The sequence below is a fragment of the Eleutherodactylus coqui genome, chromosome 8, assembly GCF_035609145.1.
Source record: "Eleutherodactylus coqui strain aEleCoq1 chromosome 8, aEleCoq1.hap1, whole genome shotgun sequence".
NCBI classification, from domain to species: domain Eukaryota; kingdom Metazoa; phylum Chordata; class Amphibia; order Anura; family Eleutherodactylidae; genus Eleutherodactylus; species Eleutherodactylus coqui.
Genome location: NC_089844.1, coordinates 16,014,473 through 16,037,741, shown reverse-complemented (window position 1 = coordinate 16,037,741; position 23,269 = coordinate 16,014,473). Strand labels below are relative to the sequence as shown.

The 23,269-nt window shown below is 51.6% G+C and overlaps 2 protein-coding genes across 3 annotated transcripts in view; one reads left to right on the top strand and one right to left on the bottom strand.

Annotated features, from left to right (window-relative positions):
* Positions 1-4,404, bottom strand: part of MBD5 (methyl-CpG binding domain protein 5) — a 67,058-nt gene extending 62,654 nt beyond the window's left edge. Inside the window, exon 1 of the mRNA XM_066575187.1 lies at positions 4,201-4,404. The gene's annotated coding sequence lies outside the window, so the exon portion shown is untranslated. The remainder of the gene's footprint in view (positions 1-4,200) is intronic.
* Positions 4,405-4,587: 183 nt separating this feature from the next.
* ORC4 (origin recognition complex subunit 4) overlaps positions 4,588-23,269 on the top strand; it is a 42,933-nt gene continuing 24,251 nt past the window's right edge. The window contains exons 1-5 of one of the 2 annotated variants that reach the window (XM_066575185.1): positions 4,588-4,675; positions 7,963-8,032; positions 11,403-11,479; positions 20,220-20,310; positions 22,831-22,888. In XM_066575185.1, the coding sequence (XP_066431282.1) occupies positions 7,976-8,032; positions 11,403-11,479; positions 20,220-20,310; positions 22,831-22,888 (283 nt within the window). In that variant the 5' untranslated portion in view covers positions 4,588-4,675; positions 7,963-7,975. Of the gene's footprint in view, positions 4,736-7,962; positions 8,033-11,402; positions 11,480-20,219; positions 20,311-22,830; positions 22,889-23,269 lie in introns of both variants that reach the window. The other variant, XM_066575186.1, reaches the window with a different exon arrangement.

The window sequence follows — 23,269 nt, the reverse complement described above, 5'->3', positions numbered from 1 at the left end:
AGGGACATTGCATGTTCGCGAGCGCGGTACCGGTCCGAGTTTCACAACCCAATATCGCACTCGCACGTATGAGACCATCCTTCACCACGCTGAGGCAGATTCAGGGATCCTGCAGCACATAGTGCTTATATTGAGAACTACAACTCCCAGCATGCCCCGACAGCATGCCCCGACAGCAGAAAACATCCTCCGCCCTCACCTTGGTGATCTCAGCGTGACGCTTCCGGCGCCGAGATCTTTCCCACTCGGCCACAAGTTACCAGCAATCCTGCAGGTAGGTAGAGAGGTGAGTGGCCGCCACCTACCCCATCGCCGAGGATGAAGGCTTTACAGCTTGTGACCAAACAAACGGCACAATTGTGATGTTGTACGTTTCTTTCTGACGGCGGTCACAGCGCCAGATAAGGTGCTGCTCCGGCAGATCGGACCGTTACGCAGCGACACCCAACGGGGTTTATTTTATTTAGATTTTTTTATCATAAATATAGGAAAAGTTTTCTGTTAAACGTATTACCTTTTATTTATTAATAAAACTATTTTAAACTGTTTTTTAACCCCCATAAGGGACTTGAACTTGTGATCGTTTGATCGTTGCTGCAGTATAATGCAATACCCACAGTATTGCATTATACCACAGGCATGGCTTAATAGGTCTTCTACAAGGGGTCCTTCAGAACGTCCCCAGCTACCATGGCAACTGAATGGCACCTCATCATGGCTGCGGGGGGGGGGGGGGGGGTTGTCGATTGGGCCCCTCGCACTCCGATCGATGCAGTTAAATGTCGCTGTCAGAATTTACCGTGACATTTCAAGTGTTAATTAGCGTGAATGCTAATTGCAGGTGTCAACTGTGAGAAACCCACATTGTACGGAGCGGGATCATACAAACCACGAGCCTCCATGATGTAAAGGTACATCCTGGGCCTTCAGGGCTTACCTTTTTTAAAGCTTTAGGCCTCGTTCACGCGTTGCGACAATGCTACAAATCGCATGTATGTGAAGCCCGTGCTTTACTACAGGTTCCGTCAAACCTGCGATGTTTTGTAGCATGCAACAACCCGACACATAAACCTCCCTGATCCGGCGATCTGCCCGCGACGCATAAGGTTTTGTAGTCCATGTTTCCCTATGGAGCCTTCCTCTCTGTTGCATCGCCTGAAAACGCGATTTTCGTGCGGTACGATGGAACTATGACAGGAGGAAATCCAACTGTCAAAGCCAAATCTAAGCCCTGGCTGCAGGGAGAAATAAAAAGACCAGTATACATCACCTAGAAGTGCTGTCAGCCCGGCACCATCTTCTCCCCGGGTCCCCAGCACTATTCTCCTTTATCTCTTCTGGCCATGGATTGAAAAATCCCCGCCTCCTGGAAGTGCTGCCTCTGATTGGCTGACGCTTAGCCAATCACAGCCATTCATTGAGTGCTGTCTCTGAGTACCTAAGCGTCAGCCAATCACAGCCACTGCTTCCAGGAGGCGGGGATTTTTCAATCCCCAGTCAGAATAAGAGATGAAGAAGACCAGTACTGGGGATGGGAGGAAGCTGCAGCGGAGCCATGGACAGCGCCTCTAGGTGAAGTATACGGGTTTTTTCTGCAGTTAGGGCTTATATTTCAAGCACTCACCCCCACCCCCAAATCCTCGCATGTGGTGCTAAAAGTCACGGTATTGCCGTGAGAAGGCGCAGTGATATCGCACGGACCAGCTGCGATTTTCCTTATAGTCAATCAGAAAAGCTCCAGTTTGGTTCCATTTACCAAAAGAATAAAAAAATGGATCCCTTAACAACCGCTGTGAATGGAGACGGCCGACAGGCACGCTCCTCTTTTGAAGCCACCTACGATCGATCGCCGTTCTTCCTTTTTGCTCTTTGTTCCATTTTTTTAAATCAGATCCGTTCAAAACAGAAATGTAAGCAGTGAACGAGCGCGGCCCCCCCGGACACCCGCTGCGGACGGGGCGTCAGGACCCCTTTAATTAAACCCCCAAAGACTGTTTTCCCGACCGCTATCTCTGCAGCATTTATATTTTCACCCGTTTAAGGATAATATTTTGTTTTCACCGATTTTTTAATCTGTATTTTATTACAGGAAGTGAGGACAAAATATATATAAAGTTACAGTCCAGGACTGCGGCGCCATTCTGGTATATACCGTAGCTTGGATAATCTTGGATCACAGGGAGGATACGGTGATGATTCAGCTCGCATCGGCGTGGGTCGTTTTTTTATTTTATTCTGTTTTTTTCCCATTTATTTTTGTACCCCCCCCCCCCCCCCCCCGTGACATCATATAAGGCCTCCATGTTTTTTTTATTTTGCAGTTTCCCCTGTAGCTGGAGCTTCTGTAGGAGCCGCATCCATAGGAGCCCCAGTTACAGGGGAAACATCCCCTGGTGTGACAGTCGTCCCAGGTCGGGGGTCTGCTAGGACCCTGCAGCTCTGACATGCCGGGGCTCGCTGGCGATGACATGATCGCCGGGTCCTGTGCAGGAAACATCAGCGCCGCTTCCTGCATTCTCACCGAGTCCTCACTATGTAGCCTATAAAGGAGGAGACAGAAGCCGTTACACACTGCTTCTCCTCTGGGTCCTTGGCTGTGTCCGACACCCGATGACTTGGCCTGCTAGATCGCAGGAGCTTTAATCCCGCACCGTATATTTACGGCACTGGGCTCTTAATGGATTATGGGATCACTTTATAATAGTGGCTGGACGGTAAGACTACAACTCCCAGAATGCCCATGTAGGCCCGGCTGTCCTACAGGTATGATAGACAAGTCCTCCGGCTACGCAGCAACGTACAGCGGACAACCAGCGCCTTCACCTCTAGAGAAAACTATAAACGGCAGATAAATCCGCCGTCGCCAACTACACGATGCATTAAAATAGCTTCACAGTCGGCGCAGCGAGGCGGAAGAGCGCCGACACCAACGACTACATGGCGGCGCGGTCTGCACACAGGTACCTCGTAACGTGCCCACAGCTGCCTACAACGCGGGATCATTCACGGCCCGCAGACACCGAGCCCTACTCCAAGCCGCAACGACCGTCTTCTTCCAACTTACGAAGATACTGGACCCCCATCACAGCGAGCCCGTCGCCAGACAGCAAGATGCGTCAGCTCAATGCCAGTAATGCGCCATCAGCCCGAGGAGCAGCGAGCGGGCTGTCCCCAGGCTTATGTCGCTACATGCCAACCATCGCTTCCTGACCTCCGGGGGCTCCTCCACCCACACCACAGTCACCAGGCCTGCGGACCCCCACAGTCACTGGACGCCACATGCCCGTTAAACATTCAGCAGCTACACAAATGCCTTCTGCCCAATGTACTCACATTCACGTGCCCCTCACTCAGATAATGCCCCTCACCAGGCCCTCACTGGATCAGCAGCTTTCCCGTGCCCTGAAACCCCATATCTGTCCAATCAGCGCCCCCAATCACTGCCATCTACATAACCCAGCAGCTGACCGCTGCCCCTCGCGTACCCGTCACCTGACCGGCACCTCTTGTGTGTCCCACCCCGCACAAGTGCCTGTCACATGCCCCCGACCCCATCAGTGCCCTCACGGAGTGTACAGACTGTGCCCATCAATGCCCCGTCTCAGGCCTCATCCCCCCACCAGTGCCCATCAGATGCCCGTCACAAACTTGTCTCCTGACATGCCCCTTCCGCTGCTCTACCCCCAGACTGACTGCTGCCCCTTGACACCCCTCACTTGTCCCTTCAGTGCCCTCACAGCACCTACAGACTGACTGCTGCCCCTCAGCTGCCCCATCAGTGCCCCCACAGCACCTACAGACTGACTGCTGCCCCTTCAGTGCCCCCACTGCACCTACAGACTGACTGCTGCCCCTCAGCTGCCCGATCAGTGCCCCCACAGCACCTACAGACTGACTGCTGCCCCTCAGCTGCCCCATCAGTGCCCCCACAGCACCTACAGACTGACTGCTGCCCCTCAGCTGCCCCATCAGTGCCCCCACAGCACCTACAGACTGACTGCTGCCCCTCAGCTGCCCCATCAGTGCCCCCACTGCGCCTACAGACTGACTGCTGCCCCTCACCTGCCCCATCAGTGCCCCCACAGACTGACTGCTGCCCCTCACCTGCCCCATCTCCCCCATCGTTGCCCTGCCGGCGCCCGCTGCCCTGTCACCCCCTCTCTCCCCTCCGCAGAGCAGCGCCCTCCTGAGCCCACTTACCGGCGCCGGTGGTGCGGCCTCCTGCCGCGCTCGGGGGGCTCCTGCGGCTCCGGGGGGGCTGCTGTCCCTCTCAGTGTGCGGCCCAGGCCCGGCGAGCGCTCCCCCCTCCCCCGCGGGTCAGCCCGACCCACATCTAGCTGGGAGGCGGAGGGCAGCGCTCCCTCGTCCCCCCGCAGCCCCGGACTGAAGACGACGGCCCGCGGCTCCCCCGCTCCGGCTCCCCGGCCAGCTCTTGCTTCTCGGGATCCTTAGGAGAAAGATGGGAGTTTTTCAACTGCGCATGTCCGGGCCAGGGCGGAGGAGGCGGGGACCCACAAGGCACCGCGCCGAGGAGATCCCGGAGGTGACGGCATGCCGGAAGTAGCCCATTCACGGTTGCCAGGGTGACGGGTGTAGGGGGCGGAGTCGGAACGAGTTGTGGTCACATGGTGGGAGCTGAGCAGCGCGGGAGCTTCTGACAGGACGGCGGTAGTCAGTGAGTGCGGGTAGTTGTTGTCACGGAGGGGATATACCGTCTATTCGGGCCCCTCCTGTGGTGAGTCAGCCATGTGAAGGTGCCGGTTCAGCGGGGGGTCCGCAGTCGGCTGTGTCTGTGATGGTGCTGGTTCAGCGGGGGGTCCGGAGTCGGCTGTGTCTGTGATGGTGCCGGTTCAGCGGGGGGTCCGCAGTCGGCTGTGTCTGTGATGGTGCCGGTTCAGCGGGGGGTCCGCAGTCGGCTGTGTCTGTGATGGTGCCGGTTCAGCGGGGGTCCGCAGTCGGCTGTGTCTGTGATGGTGCCGGTTCAGCGGGGGGTCCGGAGTCGGCTGTGTCTGTGATGGTGCCGGTTCAGCGGGGGGTCCGCAGTCGGCTGTGTCTGTGATGGTGCCGGTTCAGCGGGGGGTCCGCAGTCGGCTGTGTCTGTGATGGTGCCGGTTCAGCGGGGGGTCCGGAGTCGGCTGTGTCTGTGATGGTGCCTGTTCAGCGGGGGTCCGGAGTCGGCTGTGTCTGTGATGGTGCCGGTTCAGCGGGGGGTCCGCAGTCGGCTGTGTCTGTGATGGTGTCGGTTCAGCGGGGGGTCCGCAGTCGGCTGTGTCTGTGATGGTGCCGGTTCAGCGGGGGTCCGCAGTCGGCTGTGTCTGTGATGGTGCCGGTTCAGCGGGGGGTCCGGAGTCGGCTGTGTCTGTGATGGTGCCGGTTCAGCGGGGGTCCGCAGTCGGCTGTGTCTGTGATGGTGCCGGTTCAGCGGGGGGTCCGGAGTCGGCTGTGTCTGTGATGGTGCCGGTTCAGCGGGGGGTCCGCAGTCGGCTGTGTCTGTGATGGTGCCGGTTCAGCCGGGGGTCCGCAGTCGGCTGTGTCTGTGATGGTGCCGGTTCAGCCGGGGGTCCGCAGTCGGCTGTGTCTGTGATGGTGCCGGTTCAGCCGGGGGTCCGCAGTCGGCTGTGTCTGTGATGGTGCCGGTTCAGCGGGGGTCAGGAGTCGGCTGTGTCTGTGAAGGTGGCGGTTCAGCGGGGGGTCAGGAGTCGGCTGTGTCTGTGAAGGTGGCGGTTCAGCGGGGGGTCAGGAGTTGGCTGTGTCTGTGAAGGTGGCGGTTCAGCGGGGGGTCCAGGGTCGGCTGTGTCTGTGATGGTGCCGGTTCAGCGGGGGGTCCGGAGTCGGCTGTGTCTGTGAAGGTGGCGGTTCAGCGGGGGGTCCGGAGTCGGCTGTGTCTGTGATGGTGCCTGTTCAGCGGGGGTCCGGAGTCGGCTGTGTCTGTGATGGTGCCTGTTCAGCGGGGGTCCGGAGTCGGCTGTGTCTGTGATGGTGCCTGTTCAGCGGGGGTCCGGAGTCGGCTGTGTCTGTGATGGTGCCTGTTCAGCGGGGGTCCGGAGTCGGCTGTGTCTGTGATGGTGCCTGTTCAGCGGGGGTCCGGAGTCGGCTGTGTCTGTGATGGTGCCGGTTCAGCGGGGGTCCGGAGTCGGCTGTGTCTGTGATGGTGCCGGTTCAGCGGGGGTCCGGAGTCGGCTGTGTCTGTGATGGTGCCGGTTCAGCGGGGGGTCAGGAGTCGGCTGTGTCTGTGATGGTGCCCGTTCAGCCGGGGGTCCGCAGTCGGCTGTGTCTGTGATGGTGCCGGTTCAGCGCGGGGGTCCGCAGTCGGCGGTCTCTTCTTGTTCGTTTCATGTAGACATAACAATAATTGCGCATGGTTGCGTGTGAACCGCCATTGTTCATGTATTCGCTGCGCCGGGATGGGAGTGACTTACCTGCCTTTATAAACCGGTCGCTGACGTTATCCGCGCGTACAAACCATAAATCGCTGCGTGTTAAAGGGGTTGTCCCGCGCCGAAACGGTTTTTTTTTTTTTTTAACCCCCCCCCCCCCCCCCGTTCGGCGCGAGACAACCCCGATGCAGGGGTTAAAAAAACCACCCGCACAGCGCTTACCTGAATCCCGGCGGTCCGGTGACTTCAATACTTACCGCTGAAGATGGCCGCCGGGATCTTCTACCTTCGTGGACCGCAGCTCTTCTGTGCGGTCCACTGCCGATTCCAGCCTCCTGATTGGCTGGAATCGGCACGTGATGGGGCGGAGCTACACGGAGCCGCTCTCTGGCACGAGCGGCTCCATAGAAGAAAGCTGAAGACCCGGACTGCGCAAGCGCGGCTAATTTGGCCATCGGAGGCCAAAAATTAGTCGGCTCCATGGAGACGAGGACGCCAGCAACGGAGCAGGTAAGTATAAAACTTTTTATAACTTCTGTATGGCTCATAATTAATGCACAATGTACATTACAAAGTGCATTAATATGGCCATACAGAAGTGTATAGACCCACTTGCTGCCTCGGGACATCTCCTTTAAAGCAGCCTCTGACCGCGGTCACAGTTTTGGCGCATGCACATTTTTTATGTCCGTGTTCCCCGCGGTTTTCTCACGTATGATGAGGCCCAACTGACGGCACTTTTCTCCACTGTTACCTGGCAACCTGCGCAGAACGTGGGACCGCGGAGTACAAGCGCCCAGCGAGTTCCTCCCGCTGAAGTGAACGGAGCAGCGCGGCGCTGTTGTCGCTCCATGCAGTCTGATGTCACTGCGGGGCGTGACCCTGCAGTGATGGGGACTCGGGACCCCTGGGCCGTAGCGGGAGACCCCCGCTATACCCCCTATAACTTTAGAGTGTGCGAGAACTTCTCCTCCAGAGCTCGACTCCGCAACCCACCACTCAGAACGCTAAAGAAGTCGCTGCGTGGTCACGTGTCGCTCATTGTGTACCTGACCAGTCGGCCAATCACAGGCTGCAGCAGGGATTCTTGCAATATACGGCAGGAGACCGCCAGTCGACCTCCCCCGGGATTCGAGCAGCGCATTGAGTATGCAGATTTAGTTTTTTTTTTGTTTTTTTTTTCTTTGGCAACAGTCCTAAATTTTTTTTGTAGGCAGCAGGATGGGCGGGGGCGGGCCTGTATGGTTTCTGTGGGCAGCGGGACGGGTGGCGGTGGGCCTGTATGGTTTCTGTGGGCAGCCGGACGGCTGGCTGCGGGCCTGTATGGTTTCTGTGGGCAGCCGGACGGCTGGCGGCGGGCCTGTATGGTTTCTGCGGGCAGCCGGACGGCTGGCGGCGGGCCTGTATGGTTTCTGTGGGCAGGCTAGCGGTGGGCCTGTATGGTTTCTGCGGGCAGCCGGACGGCTGGCGGCGGGCCTGTATGGTTTCTGCGGGCAGCCGGACGGCTGGCGGCGGTCTTGTTTCACAGACTACAGCGAAGATGATGATTGTTACAGATTTTCTCTTCTATTTTTCTCACTTTTAGTTTCTTTTATGTCATGAGCAAAAGGAAGAATCCGGAGAAGAGGCTCCCTATTGGACAATGCATTTCTCAGGTAGGTCTTGGGGTAGGTCAACACATTTATTTTGAAATCGGCTGCACATTTGCACTGCAGCACCTCCTCTTAACCCCTTCAGGCCCAGGGGCCACTCCATACACGTCAGGTATCGTCCTTCTTTGACATCTGACCCCCCTGCCCCCAACAGCCATGATCAGCGCCAAAGTTGTTTGAACTGTTAACCCTTTAAACACCACTGTTAATTCTAACATATTCATTTAAAAGCCCCGATTTGTGTTCAGAAATCCCGGCAGCGGGCAAAACCAAGTATGCGAGTGTCACACCCAGTTATGCGGAAGATTGACATATCGGTGAAGAATAGAGCAAGCTCACAGAGGAGATGGCGGACATCTGGAGCCGTCCAGGTACGCCCACCTAATTACCATACGGGGCAGCAGTGTTAGAAAGTGCTGCTCTGTAGGAATGCCTGGATTATGGTTAGTAGAAATAACCGGTCCGTGGTGCGTTCACACACAGCGCCATTGGTGCAGAATACCATTGGATTTCGCCTCGGATTCGGCTGCGGGCGCGCAGTTTATTTCAGCCTTTCATTTACTGAAAGCACCCTAAGAAGTGTTATCAATGACCAATATAGCGCTACCAATGGTTCAAAAGGGTATAACCTTGTGACCGGTTCCATGTAAGGGGTTATATGCAATCAGTCGCATGACCTTTGACCCCTAACAAATCAATGGAGAAAATGGGTGACCGTCTCGGTTGTGTGTCAAGAAGCTCAATCTGCTAATTTTCTGCAGTTGCGGAGTGCGTTTTTAGGCCTGTTTCACACAAGCGACACAATATCGCCGCGAGAATATCGCATCAGGGGTCCGTGCAATATCGCTGCATTTTCTCACAACGATTTTCAGTGTGGGGCTTGAACTATAAGCCCTACCCTAAAATAAGCCTTAGCTGCAAAGAGGGGGGGGGGGGGGGGAAGGAAGAATACATTCCCTAAGAAGCGCTCTCTGGCTCCCCTGCATCTTGTCCATGTCACTGGTCTTCAGCATCTCTTCTGGAAGCGCTGCCTATGATTGGCTGAGTTCTGTGAAGCTTAGCCAATCAGAGCCTTTCATTGGCTGTGATTGATTCATCAAGTGCTGGCTCTGATTAACTGATCTACGACCCCCAGCCAATCAGAGGCAACGCTTCCTGGAGGAGGGGATTTTCCAATCCCCAGCCAGAAGATATGCTGAAGACAACTGCTGGGGATTGGGAAGAAGACGGGCCAGAGCCGGATAGCGCTTCTAGGTGATGGATGTGTTTGTTTTCGTCTGCAGCTAGGCCTAGTTTAGGGCTTTGACAGTTGGATTTCCTACTGTCAAAGTTGCATCGCACCGCACGAAAAACCGCTTTTTCGTGCGATGCAACAGAGAGAAAGGCTCCATAGGAAAACATGGGCCACAAAAGCTTGCAGGTTGCGTGCATATCATTAAACCCACAAGATTTTTGACTTGTAGCAATGTAGCAGCCTACAGAACATTGCAAATGTGAAGGAACCCGTAGGAAGCGTGGGCTACACATACATGCGATTTGCAGCATTGTCGCAGCGCTGTAAAATCACGCGACTTTGTCGCTTGTGTGAAAGAGGCCTTCTGCTCAGATACACCTTTTAACTGTCGTACAATAAAAAAGGAGAAACATTCAGCACTTCCCAATATAAATCTACAGGTGCACGTTAAGCCACGCCCACACATTTACCTTCTGCCCCTCCTACTGGACAATATAAATGGTATCCTACTTTCCATGGTTTTACTTTTGGCTTAGTCCCAAGAGAGGAGCATTCTTAGAGGTAGGTACCCATCTTGACCAGGTTGAGGTCAAACCACCTACTATTGGCATTAGGACTAGAGATGAGCGAACGTACTCGGATAGGCACTACTCGTCCGAGTAATGTGCCTTATCCGAGTACCGCTGTACTCGTGCTCAAAGATTCGGGGCGCTCCGCTGCTGACAGGTGAGTCGCAGCGGGGAGCGGGGCAGAGCGGGCGGGAGAGAAGGAGAGAAAGATCTCCCCTCCGTTCCTCCCCGCTCTCCCCTGCAGCTCCCCACTCCGCAGCGCGTCCCGAATCTTTGAGCACGAGCACAGCGGTACTCGGATAAGGCACATTACTCGGACGAGTAGTGCCTATCCGAGTACGTTCGCTCATCTCTAATTAGGACCCATCTGAGAACGCGGTCACCTCGACGCTGGTTGATGGGCCAATGTGATTTGATCAAGTTATATACCAAGAGCCTTGCATTATTTACCCTGGTTAGAGTATAGACTGAAGTATGGTATATTCCAGATAACAAATATATGTTGAGTCCTGTTGCCACTTTTTTGGTTTCTGCAATGTTTGACAGTGCCGCATCATTAAAGTGTGGAATCCGGGCCTTGCGCGTGCAGCGTTCTAAATAAAACACAAAGACCTTGATACATAAATACGTCCTAATTAGGCCTCGTCACACGGGTGGATTTGATTTGCGAAACCGAGTGGGAGATCAGCAAATCACGCCGCCCATAGGGAGAGATGGGCGCCCACAGAGCAGCTAAAAGCATACGGATGTAATTTTTTTTCCCGCCGTGCTGGACCCAGAGAGGTAAGAAACTGTCTTTTAATACCCATGTCTGCGGGCACGGGCGGATTCCGCTATGGGATTCAGCAGTGGAATCCGTGCGTGCCCATGTGCATGAGGCTTAGTGATTTTTGGGCAAGAGTTTTCGTTAGGACTTAGGCCTCATGTCCACGGGGAAAATAAGAATTAAAATCCGCAGCAGATTTTAACTCTTCTCCTGCACGCGGATCCGCACCCCATAGGGATGCATTGACCACCCGCGGGTAGATAAATACCCGCGGATCGTCAATAAAAGTGATTTAAAAAAAAATGGAGCATGAAAAAATCTGGACCATGCTCCATTTTCGTGCGGGTCTCCCGTGGGGACGGCTCCTGCGGGCTTCTATTGAAGCCTATGGAAGCTGTCCGGATCCGCGGGAGACCTAAAATAGGAATTTAAAAGAATTTACTCACCTGCAGCGGGCCGGGAAGGTCTTCTCTTCCTCACGGCCGCATCTCCCTTGCTTCGGCTCGGCAGATGTGCCCGGCGCATGCGCGCGGCACGTCGGCGACGTGCCGCCGGCGTGAGGAATTCATCCGCCGCCCGAAAAAGAAGATCCAGCCGTGAGGAAGAGCAGAGCTTCTCCGCCCGCTACGGATAGGTAAATTCTTATAAATTCTTATTTTCAGCGCTCATGTCCGCGGGGCAGGAGGGACCCGCTGCAGATTCTACATGTAGAATCCGTAGCGGGCCCGATTTTCCCCGTGGACATGAGGCCTTAGGGATTCATTGTATATTCCATGTTGTAATGTTTGTCTAATGCACGTTTAGGTACAAGCTCAGCTACGACAGAGACTTCTGCAGCAAGGCCATCCTGGGAAGAGGTGCGGGGTGCAGGCTCAGCACAAGTAAGTGCACGGTATGGTGAACGGGTAGTGCCAGACCACCGGTATATTTACACCATATTACAGAAGGATATGGGGACCGCTTCTAATTAGTAGATTCGTTCATTCCTCCCCTGCCTCATAATTGTGGGGTGCTGATGGTTGCCACAGCAGCCGTGAAGCCTAAGAAAAGCCTCCAGGCCTGCTGTGGTTGTATGCCTGTTAGGCCGTGCCTGAGGAAGGGTGTAATAAATGACTGACGATTGTAAACTGACAAGCATTATACGCTGCACTACCCAAGTAATGCATTGTATTATATAAGCAATCCCCTTGTGTAACTAATACAGTATAAGGGTTCATGCACATTGACAAATAAAAAGTTGCACCCTAGGATCTTGGGCGCCATTCTCATCAGTCAGCACACAGGCATCCCGTCCGTGTGCTGTCCGATGTACGTCACCCACATGTGTGCATCTTCTATTTTCGGCCGAGGATCAGACTATTCGGCCAAATAAATAATTTTTTTTAAAGCCCTTGTGCGTTGTTGTTGTTAGTCGTTCCTTCAGATCGATCTTTTGGTCAAAAATCTGACGGGAATAAAGGGGGGTGTATTCGGGTGTAGATAAGAGTAAAGGGACCTTTATAGGAAAAAAATCTATTCAAAAAATAATTCTTTATTTATTTATTTTTTCCCTACAAAATGCCTTTTTCTGAAAAAAAAAAAATACATTTTTACCACTGCATCCATAACTACTGAGGGCGCCTCCACACTTGCGATCGCGATATCGCTGCGTTTTTTTAACACGGATGTTAGTAGGACTTTCTAATGTTAAAAAAACACATCGCACAAAAATCACAAGGCGCAAGCTCGCCATTTTTGTGCGATACTTTAACAGTAGAAAGTCCCATTGACATTCACATTAAAAAAACGCAGCGATATTGCAAGTGTGAAGGCGCCCTAACACGAAGATAACTATGCGATTCATGCTTCTGTATGAACACCATTAGGAAGGCGACAAAAGTAGTATGTGCCTCACAATTATGCCAGTAAAAACTGCAAGCTGTCCTGCAAAAAAAATAATTAAGCCCCGCCCCCTTGATTTAAAATATGAAGAACTAATTATTTTTGCCAAATTTGTTACCATCTATTGCTAGTAAGACATGTAAAAAATTTTTAAAAAACACCCGTTTTATATGGCTGAAATCCTACTAATCGAGAGAATAACGTCATCATATTATTGTTTGTCTGACCTAAATGTCAAAGTTGTAGCATAAACTTTTAAAGGGTCTTGCAGTCTAAGGATATGTTCACACGGAATTCGCTGCAACATTTTCCACGGCGATTTCTGTCTCAAAAACTTAGTAAAAATCTGCTGCTTTTTAACCACTGATTAGGGCGCAGATTCGCACATGGAATTTGACCTTTCAGATGCGGAAAATAGCGTTTCCGCAACAAGAAGTGACATGTGACAAACTGACACGGCAAATTTTGTGTGGTTCTGCGGCAAAAAGCCACAGATTTTGACGCAGTTTTTGTGTTGCGGGATGCACTGTAGGGAATTTTTCCGCACCATGGGGATAAGACTTGTTAAATCTCATACGCATAGCTTAAACTGTAAGGCCTCATGTCCACGGGGGAAAAGAAAATTTTAAATCCGCAGCGGATCCGCACCCCATAGGGATGTATTGACCACCCGCGGGTAGATAAATACCCGCGGATGGCCAATAAAAGTGAATTTAAAAAATCCTGGAGCATGAAAAAAAATGGACATGCTCCATTTAGGTGCGGGTCTCCCGCAGGCTTCTATTGAAGCCTATGGAAGCCGTCCGGATCCGCAGGAGACCTGCGCCTGAATTAAACTCGCCTGCTCCGGGCGATGCAGATCTTCCTTCCTTTGCGGCAGGATCTTCTTTCTTCGGCCCGGCGGATGTGCCGAGCACATCCGCCGGGCCAAAGAAAGAAGATCCGGCCGCGAAGGAAGGAAGACGCACACGGTCTGCTGCAGGTAAGTTTATTCTGATTTAATGCCTCATGTCCGCGAGGCAGGAGGGACCCGCTATGGATTCTCCATGGAGAATCCGTAGCGGGCCTGATTTTCCCCGTGGACATGAGGCCTAAATGTTGTGGATTTTCCATGTGAGGAAGCATGATAGGGGTTTAGGACGACCTCTATTCTCCAGGAAAAGGACTTTAGAGTTTTGAATGAACGGTCTACTTCAAATGGCTACAGCTCCGGTTCTATCAACGCAAGATTCTTGGTTTTAAAATGACACCAAAAGCATGTCGGCAGCCCTTACAGAACTGGAGCTACATCTGCTTGAAGTGGGGTCGGGAATACTGAATTTACACCTCTCACTTTTCATTTCGTGCACAAAGCAGAGAGGGGGACGGGCGAGCAGTCAACAGAGAAGATCTGTGATTCTCCCAAGATTTAGGTTGACATGGACTTTTTTTCGTGCTATAATACCCGATCAATCACCTATTTGCTCTCTGTCACTTATGGGGGTCCTTTTTGCCCAGAAAAGGAGTGAAACAATAAAGACTAACTCATACAATCACTCCTCTGTTTACCCTCGCAGATACCACAGTCACTCTTAACCATGGCATCTAAACCTTTTTACAGAAAATTTTAAAAAGTTTTTCTTGTCCATGTCATTGGGGGACACAGTTTGTACCATAGGTATAGCTACTGCCACTAGGAGGTGGACAATAAGCAGAAAAAGCTAGTTCTTCCTACCAGCTATACCCCTCCTGCAGACACCAAGCTAATTTGTTTTAGCTTAGTGTCTGTAGGAGTCATACCTCTGCATTACCAGTATTTAGGCCTTTTTCTATGACTACCTGCGGGAATACAGGGTTGGCACTAGACTCTCCCTGGTACTCCACCGATCAGGACTAAAGGTGTGGAGCCAATCATTCTGTTCTATTCCCGACCCTGAGAAGAAAAGGTGGAATGCTCTAACACCAGTTTGACTGTGACCTGCCAGCCAAAGCTTGCCCTCTGCAACAAGAGCACTCCCTCTACAAAGGGTAGCCGAGCACTGGGGTGCGCGCTACTGGAGTATAGGTGTCATTCTACGGTTGGGTGAGTATACTTCACCATGAGGTAAGTATTCCACCACCACTCCCCCTCCTCACTCCTAACCTCTCATCCACTGGATTGGAGTCTGCCTACCTCCTCTGCTAGAGACCTACTACAACCCCCATCATGGCTGCTCGAGGAGCTTGACTTTAGTTTAGCCCCTCTTCAACGCTTCCCTACTTGTTCTCCAGCGCTTATTTTCCTTTTTGTTTACAGCGGTAGGACAGTTACCCCCAGCGGTAGGACAGTTACCCCACTGCTGCCTCTCTACTCCTCTTCTCAGGAGGGTGCCTGCTGCTGGGGAGCAGACAGGAGCCTCTCTCCCTCTTCCCAGGTGGGACTTTTTTCACTGCATGATGTGCAGGATCCCCTCCTGGTCCTGCTTGCAGTTGGACTGCTTTTTTCAAGGGGAATGGGGGTGAGGTCGGATCCACTGCCTCTCCCCCAATGGTGATAATACAGTACAAGGACCTTTTAGGACCTTAGTGGGCAGTCTACTACTCTAGTCACCCATTTGGTGGCCAAATTTATAGAGGTGGGCTCACAGGCTCTCTTCAGACTATCAGGGTGTTCCTGCAGGCAGGGGGTACTTTCTGGAGAACCCTCCAGTTACTGCCCTGGGTGCGCTTTTCCTGTGCTCCCATTGGCTAAAGCCCTCCCTCATGCCCTTTTTGCTCTTTCCTCCTGCTCTCGGCATCTTCTCTCTCCTCAGCTGAGACTTCTTCTCACAGCATCGAGGACTGGGACCACCAGCACAACATACAGCAAGCTCTGCCTGGCGGCTAGCCACTTCTAACTTGTGCTCCTTTTTAAGCAGCCATAGCAGCAAGCGAATTAGACTCCGGCACCATGTCTGACTCCAGGGCAGAATGCCCCAGACAGGCTGTAGCCAAAGTCACACATTTTGTATGCTTTCGCTGTCATAACAAGTTTTCATGTGGACAGTGTGAACCGCTCTTGAGACATCTGCCCCTCATCTGCCTACTGGACCCTCCCAGCTATAGCTCTGTTGGCCACTCATCCGTAATGGATGCACTTATGTCTCGTGCAGTCCTGGACTTACTAAAGCTTCCAAGATGATCGAGGAGAAGAATCCTTACCTTAACCTCTCCCATGGAAGAACCAGGAAGTGGTCTAGACCATCTGACTCGTGAAAATCCTCTGATTCGCCAATCTCATCATGCTCCCAACCCCCATTGGGCCGCTCTCTGAACTTTCCCCCAGGGATGATCCTTGCTCAGAAGATGAGTATCCCTCTAATACGGATGTGGACGAGGGACAATCCTCAAAACTATCCCCTTTAGTTGATAGTTTGATCACTGTAGTACAGGACACCCTAAAAGGGTAAGATCTGGAGACAGAAGCATCCACGGGGACGTTTCTCTCAGATGTCCAAGATGTTTCCCAAGGTCTTTCCTTCCCACAAGGAATTTAAAGACATCCTACCCAGCGAATGGAATCTCCCTGACAAGCGTTTCTCTAAACCAAAGCACTCAGACATTACACACCTCTTTCCAGAGCAGTCCATAAAGAAATGGGTATCCTCTCAGGCGGTAGACCCTTAAGTGTCATGCTTGGCAAAACGCACAACTCTGCTTCTGGAGGTCGCCTCTTTCTTGGTGGACGCCCACAATCAAAGCTAGAATCACTGGCCAAAACATCTTTTGAGGCAGTAGGTTCAGCCCTGCAACCTCTTTGCTTCTACCTGCGTCAGCAGGGATACTTCTGAGTGGGCTGAGCAATTGCACTGCAACATATTCTCTGATTCTTCCCCGGAAGAGCTTGCAGATATTGCACAACAAATCGGCCATGCAGGCAAATACTTCTGCGAGGCCTCCCTGGATGTGGCCAGACTAGTGGCTCAGGCTTCAGCGGCTTCCATAATAACACAAAGAATCTTGTGGCTAAAATTCTGGCACACTGATGCAGTCTTAAAGATCCTTAAGTGGACTTCCCTTTGTAGATTCCCACCTCTTCAGTGCTTGGCTAGACAAAATTATTTTGGAAGCCGCAAATGGTAAGAGCTCCCACCTATCTCAGAATAGGTCTAGCACAATGAGGTCTACTCAGAAGAGGCACCCTCGATTTTCCTTCCTTTCAGCACTCCAATCTACATATCGTGGATACAAAGTATATCAATTAGTATCACAGTACGAAACTTTCCTTCAGACCCCCCACTCTCCTGGCATCCCTGTTCAGAGGCCCCAAAGCCCTTTTCCACAAAATCCTCCAACATGAAGCGTGGTCTGCCCACCCCAGATGATCGGGGGACAACTTTCCCGCTTCAGAGACATCTGGTTTTCTCGCGTCTCAGGTGCCTACGTATGAGAGGTCATCTCTTCAGGGAATGCTGTAAAATTTGTCACCCGCCCTCCGGGCCATTTCTTCAGGTCCAGACTTCCAACGTTTCCATCATGGATCTATTTGAATCAAGCAATATGTGAGCTACTCGCCCAGGCTGTAATCGTCTCAGTTCCATTTACGGTTTTTATTCAAACCTTTTTGGTGTTCCCAAGAAGGATGGGTTGACTTGAAGGAGAAGTCATGGAGGAAACGGAAAATAAAATCCTAGCATGGGTAGAAACACACCTCCCACATACCAGACAGGGATAACTGGATAGCCAACTTTCGAAGCAGAGAAAAAGTCCTTCTGGGAGAATGGGAACTCTACCCTGATGCCAGAGATGGGGTCTCCCAGACATCAAGACGATAGCATCCAGAATCGATTGCAAGATTCCATCCTTTGTGTCCAGGTCAAAGGATCCTCAAGTGCAGACTGTGGACGTTCTCATCCTCTACATATTTTCTCCATTCCTGCTCATTCCTCATATTTTCAAGATGATCAAACGGGAAGGTATTCCAGCGCTACTCGTGGCTCCAGATCGGTCTTGACACACATGGTACACGGACCTAGTCGACCTACTCATTGACTCTCCATGGCGCCTTCCACTTCGATACAATCCTCTCTTGCAGGGACCTCCTCTTCCATGCAAGTTTAGCTACACTTTAACGGCATGGCGGTTGAAGCCATGATCTTGAGGGATTGGGGTTTTACTGAACCTGTCATCCAGACTATGATAAAATCTAGGCAACCGTCGTCCTCCTTGGGTTTATCATCAGGACCGGAAAGCTTTCTTTCTCTGTTGCGAACAGCATGTTTTTCGCCCCATTTGTTTTTCTACTTTCCAACTACCTTCTTTTCTCCAGGCAGGTCTAGACATGGGCTTGGGCCTCAGCTCCCTGAATAGGCAGGTATCGACCCCCGTCTATCCTTGTCCAGCTCCCTTTGGACTTGCTGTAAAATCTTTTTCTCGTCTGGTTTATTGGGGTACACAGCACCCGCCCAGTTTATTTTTTCATTCTGAGACTTCATTTTCCTTGTTGGAATATTTTCCCTGGAATTACATGTTACGGTTTAATTCTTAATGTTTTAAATATTACACTACCTTTTGTACCTTTTTCATATCCTACTCTGCTGTTCCTACTGCTTGCATACAAACTAGTTAGAGTGGTGCCTGCAGGAGGGGTATAGCTGGTAGGAGGAGCTTGGTGCCTGCAGGAGGGGTATAGCTGGTAGGAGGAGCTTGGTGCCTGCAGGAGCGGCATCGCTGGTAGGAGGAGCTTGGTGCCTGCAGGAGGGGCATAGCTGGTGGGAGGAGCTTGGTGCCTGCAGGAGGGGCATAGCTGGTAGGAGGAGCTTGGTGCCTGCAGGAGGGGCATAGCTGATAGGAGGAGCTTGGTGCCTGCAGGAGGGGCATAGCTGGTAGGTGGAGCTTGGTGCCTGCAGGAGGGGCATAGCTGGTAGGAGGAGCTTGGTGCCTGCAGGAGGGGCATAGCTGGTAGGAGGAGCTTGGTGCCTGCAGGAGGGGCATAGCTGGTAGGAGGAGCTTGGTGCCTGCAGGAGGGGCATAGCTGGTAGGAGGAGCTTGGTGCCTGCAGGAGGGGCATAGCTGGTAGGTGGAGCTTGGTGCCTGCAGGAGGGGCATAGCTGGTAGGTGGAGCTTGGTGCCTGCAGGAGGGGCATAGCTGGTAGGTGGAGCTTGGTGCCTGCAGGAGGGGCATAGCTGGTAGGAGGCGCTTGGTGCCTGCAGGAGGGGCATAGCTGGTAGGAGGAGCTGACACTACTTCTGCTTAGTGTCTGCCTCCTAGTGGCAGTAGCTATACCCAAAGTCCAAGCTGTGTCCGCAATGAAGAAGATGAGAAAAAGATTTTAAAAAGGCTTTAAATAATTGAGGAAAAAACTACTCATAATTGGCATCACCACATCTGTAACATCCCATACACATTATTTATCCTGCACAGTAAAATTATATGAAAAAATTCCAAAATAGACCATTTTCTGTTAATTTAGCTTCCTCAAAAAGGGAATTAAAAAAATCACAATGTTGTGTATTTAAAATGGTTCGGATACAAACTACAAGTTGTCCCGCAAAAAAAAGCAAGCCCTCATAAAGGTCTATCAAAGGGAAAATAAAAATGCTCTGCTCTTGGAATGTGCCGGAACAAAAAACCTCTGTTCTAAAAAGGGGGGAAAAAAGTGTTGTCCAAAAGTAGTGAAACATAATATATTCTACATTTGGTGGCCGTAATTATAATGACCCTTAGAGCAGAATTAGCATAATATCTACACCACATGCTGAATGCTGTAACACTAAATTACAAAAACAGAGACAATGCTTTTTTTTATTGCCCCCACAAAAAAAAAATAATGAAAGTTTATTCAATATTTTATATGTAGCCGAAATTAGAAGTCATCCTGCTAAATCCGAGGTGCAACACAGCTACATTGGTGGGAAAATAAAGTTATGACTACCGGAACCCAAAAGGGGAAACGACTCGCTAGCTCTTAAAGGGGTTCTCCAGGTAGGTAATCTGTAAAACCTCGCTCAGCCTGCTGTATTAATATAACGGCATACAGCCACGCTCCCCCGCCGCTGCCATCTCACCAGCTCTCCGGTCCCCGCTGGTCTTCACTACTTGGTGCAGGAAGCCGGCGATGGCGTCCTTGACAAGAGGGAGCCATGTGACCGCTCCAGCCAATCACCAGCTCCCTTCAACCGGTTTATAGCTGCGGCGCTCACGTGACCCCATGTTGGGTTGTCACCACTCCCCTTCCATAAGTGAAGTTCAGTGGGGACGGGTGGGACGGCAGCGGTGGGGGAGCGCGGATGGGTGATTATGTATTCTGTTATACTGCCGGCTGAGCGAGGTTTTGCAGAATATTATGTCCCCAGAGAACCCCTTTAAGGCTAAAATTAGTCAGTGAAGGTTTAAAAATGCACTTGAGGCGCCAAATATGTTTACATGAGACATAAATGAATAATTCAGAATAAAAATGTGACATTTGCAGGATGGTTTTTCCAAATTTAATGTGACTGTTTTGGGGGTTGTCCCCCACGTTTGAGTCTAATTGCTGCACCTCTAGTATTCTTCTCTCAGCCATATGAAGGGAAGCCATCGTGTTCCTCCTGTGAAGGACGCGTTCTCATTGGGAGCGTGCGGCGCCGCCTCACACACGACTCCTCAACCTCCTCACGTCTTGGCTATGAGCTCCAACATGAGTCGGGCAGCTCGGCGGCTGTCAGGCGGCAGCCGCTCTCTGATGAGCGCCGCGGCTCGGCTTCTCTTTCCTCTCTGCTATTCTCGGACTGAGCCGCTCTTCTTTGTTATTATAATTTCAGGCACTTAGTTGAGCTTCTGAAGAGAACAGTGACTCAAGGGGAGAGTAACTCCGCGCTGATCATCAGTCCCAGGGGATCCGGGAAGAGTATGGTGAGATTCCTCTGCAAGTTGTATCCGCTCTGTGTGTAGAAGTATGTATCTGCATCCACCTATAATAAGTATATACACTGACGTGCCAGAAGTCACGGCACAGGGATTGGTATCACGTAGGACCCCCTCTAGCTCAATGAATTGCAGTATCGATTCCACAAGTGAACGGAAGACGTCTGGAGGGATGGTTAGCCCTCACAGCTGCATGGTATTGTAGGTGCCGGATCTTGGGTGCGAACGGACCTCTCCTTCACACCCAATAAATGCTCAAATGGGCTTGCGTCAGACGAACGTGCAGGCAGCACCATTCATAGCAACTCTCTAGAATGTTCCTCCAATCAATTCTGGACAACTTGGGCCAGATGGCACGGTGCATCATCCTGCTGGAATATCCCATCATTGTGGGGTGCATGAAGTCCACGGGCACAGGTCTGTGATGGGTTTAGGTGAACCAGTGGACCCAACCTATGTCCCATACATCAGTATGGAGCCACCACCAGCCTGCACAGTGCCTGGTTGTCAGCTGGGTCCGTGGCTTCATGGGGTCTGCGCCACACTAGGTCTACAGTCATCCTGAAACAATTGGTACCGTGACTCATTGGACCGCGCCACATGATGCCAGTCTGCTAGGGTCCAGTTAGCCACCTCACAAGCCCAGGTAGGATGTTGTGTCCGGTGTCGTGGCGATGGAGGCTCTCTGCTAGGTCTTCTGCTCCCATATCTCATATGCGAGGCTTCCTGCATTGAATACAGATGTGAAATCTGCTGGCGTCGCTTTTCTGTTCTCATGGACCATTCTAGCCAGATGCTTCCGGTCGCGATCATTAATCACCTGTGGGTGGTCACTATGGGGTGGTAATGCCTTCTATGACATATTCCTGTTACACCCGTGATGGTGGATCAAGGGATATTAAGTGTCCCATCTGTCGGCACCCGTCTTCGCGCCCCGTTCCAGTTATTCGTGTCGCCTCACCGTGAACTCAGTGGCCAGTATTCAACCTCACTTACAAGATACAATCTCCACCTTATACAGGTGAGCGTCACCTGAGGGAGCGCTACTTCATCATCCATTTACATGCTGCTATCCCAGGACCTCTGATATGTCGGTGTATCAGGCTTACACGCTGACCGAAGTAATGCGACGCCAAGTGATACGTTTAGTTTATGTCTTTAGTTCTGGCTGGGAATGGATGGAACTTCTGGACGCGCCTGAGCAGATATCGCTGCGCTGTTCCCGTAGCTCTCGTAGGCGGGAATGGGAGTTACGGGAATAGTGTAGCTCAATATACGGTGCTGAAGCTGTGGGAGTAGTGGAGCCCAGCGTGCGCTGATGTCGTGTCCGCAACGCCTGCTTGGCTGTTCCCATAAGTCCGGGTCACTGCAGTCAGCTGGGCTCGTGACCGGCCACAACTAGTGAGTCACTGGTAGGATCCGCTTCTGTCAGAGCTCCATCACTTGTCCTGTGGTGTACCATGAACATAGCAGATGGGAAGAAGATCCACCAACAGTACAAGCGTTTGTTTCTGATTGTTTCCCAGCGATTGAATGGCAGATGATAAAATGCTTCTTTTGCCGTTGATTGCATCTTTTACATGGGCATTCGATGGCGGCACGGCCCCTTGTGTGAACGGGTGAGGTGTTGCCAGCTATAGTGTAAACTGGTTTGCAGGAGCGATCGCTCGGACAGTCATTCATGTGAACTACCATACACAAAGACCTAACGCGTTTCTGCACTTTTTACTAACTTGACATGTTAAGTTCTGCTCAGTGGGGGTCCAGCCAGGTGCTGAGACCCCGCTGTTCGTTGGAGCGCTCTGCCCCTTTGGCTGTCTTTGTTGCCTGTCGGCTCCTCTCGGCAGCTGCAGACAGACTCGTGGAGATCTGTAGAAAATGTCCATAGACGTCTATAAGCCGCGGGGCAGTGAAGACAGCCAAAGGGGCGCAGTGTTTAAGTGAACACTGTAGACCCTTGTTTCAGCAATTGGCAGGGGTCTCAGCACCCGGACCCCCAGGATCAAAACTTTTGACCTCTCTGTTTGATATGTCAGAAACTTGTAAAAAGTGCAGTTACTCTATAACACTAATGGGAGCCAATCTAGGCTTGTTACAGGCAGTGATCTGCCCATGTGAGCAGACCTTCTACCCTAATGGTATTCATCTCATCTATTTTTTTTTAAAATTTTCTACAGTCTCGTACCACGCCATTTTTCTATCCTAGCAACCTCTGACCCGTCCTCGCTAGTAGCACGTTACCACTAATCTCTATTACTTGTGTATGAGACTGTAGCTTATCTGACAGATGGAGGTGTGTTTGAATAACCTCCTGATCGGCGCCTCGGTTCACATTGTTGGATGCAGCACACAAGAAACACAAAAGAATGATTGGCCGTATACCCCATATAAATATGTGTATCTCTTAATAGAAATTTCTCAAAATCTCTTGACAGAGACCTTTACGATCACCAGATCTATCCCGGCACGTCTCCTACTTCTAGCGGTAACTTCTGTCTTTTCTTGCAGCTCCTACATGATGCTCTAAAAGAAATAAAGGAGAATACATTGCAGGTCCACTTGAACGGTAAGTCGATGCAATGCCCACCCTAGGTTAGATAGCACCCAAAACATAACTATAGCACCAAGACCAAGCTCACTGCATGGATACAGCACCAGGACCAACGTTATAACAGAAATACAGCACCAGAACCAAACTCAAGTACAGTAGCAGTACTAAGCAATTGTGTTACAAGGGCATCAATGGGCTGACAGCGGCATCTTGGAACATCACAAGGAGCATGATACATGTAACTCCACAAGATGCTGACTGATGGATTCAAGGGGAGCGATCACCCCCAGCCTACATCTGCCTGGTGCCACCCCCCACATAAGCTAATGCCGGCCATGAGTAGATGGATAGGCTCACTTCCATGGGGCTGTATTGACCCGTAATATATTAGCCAGC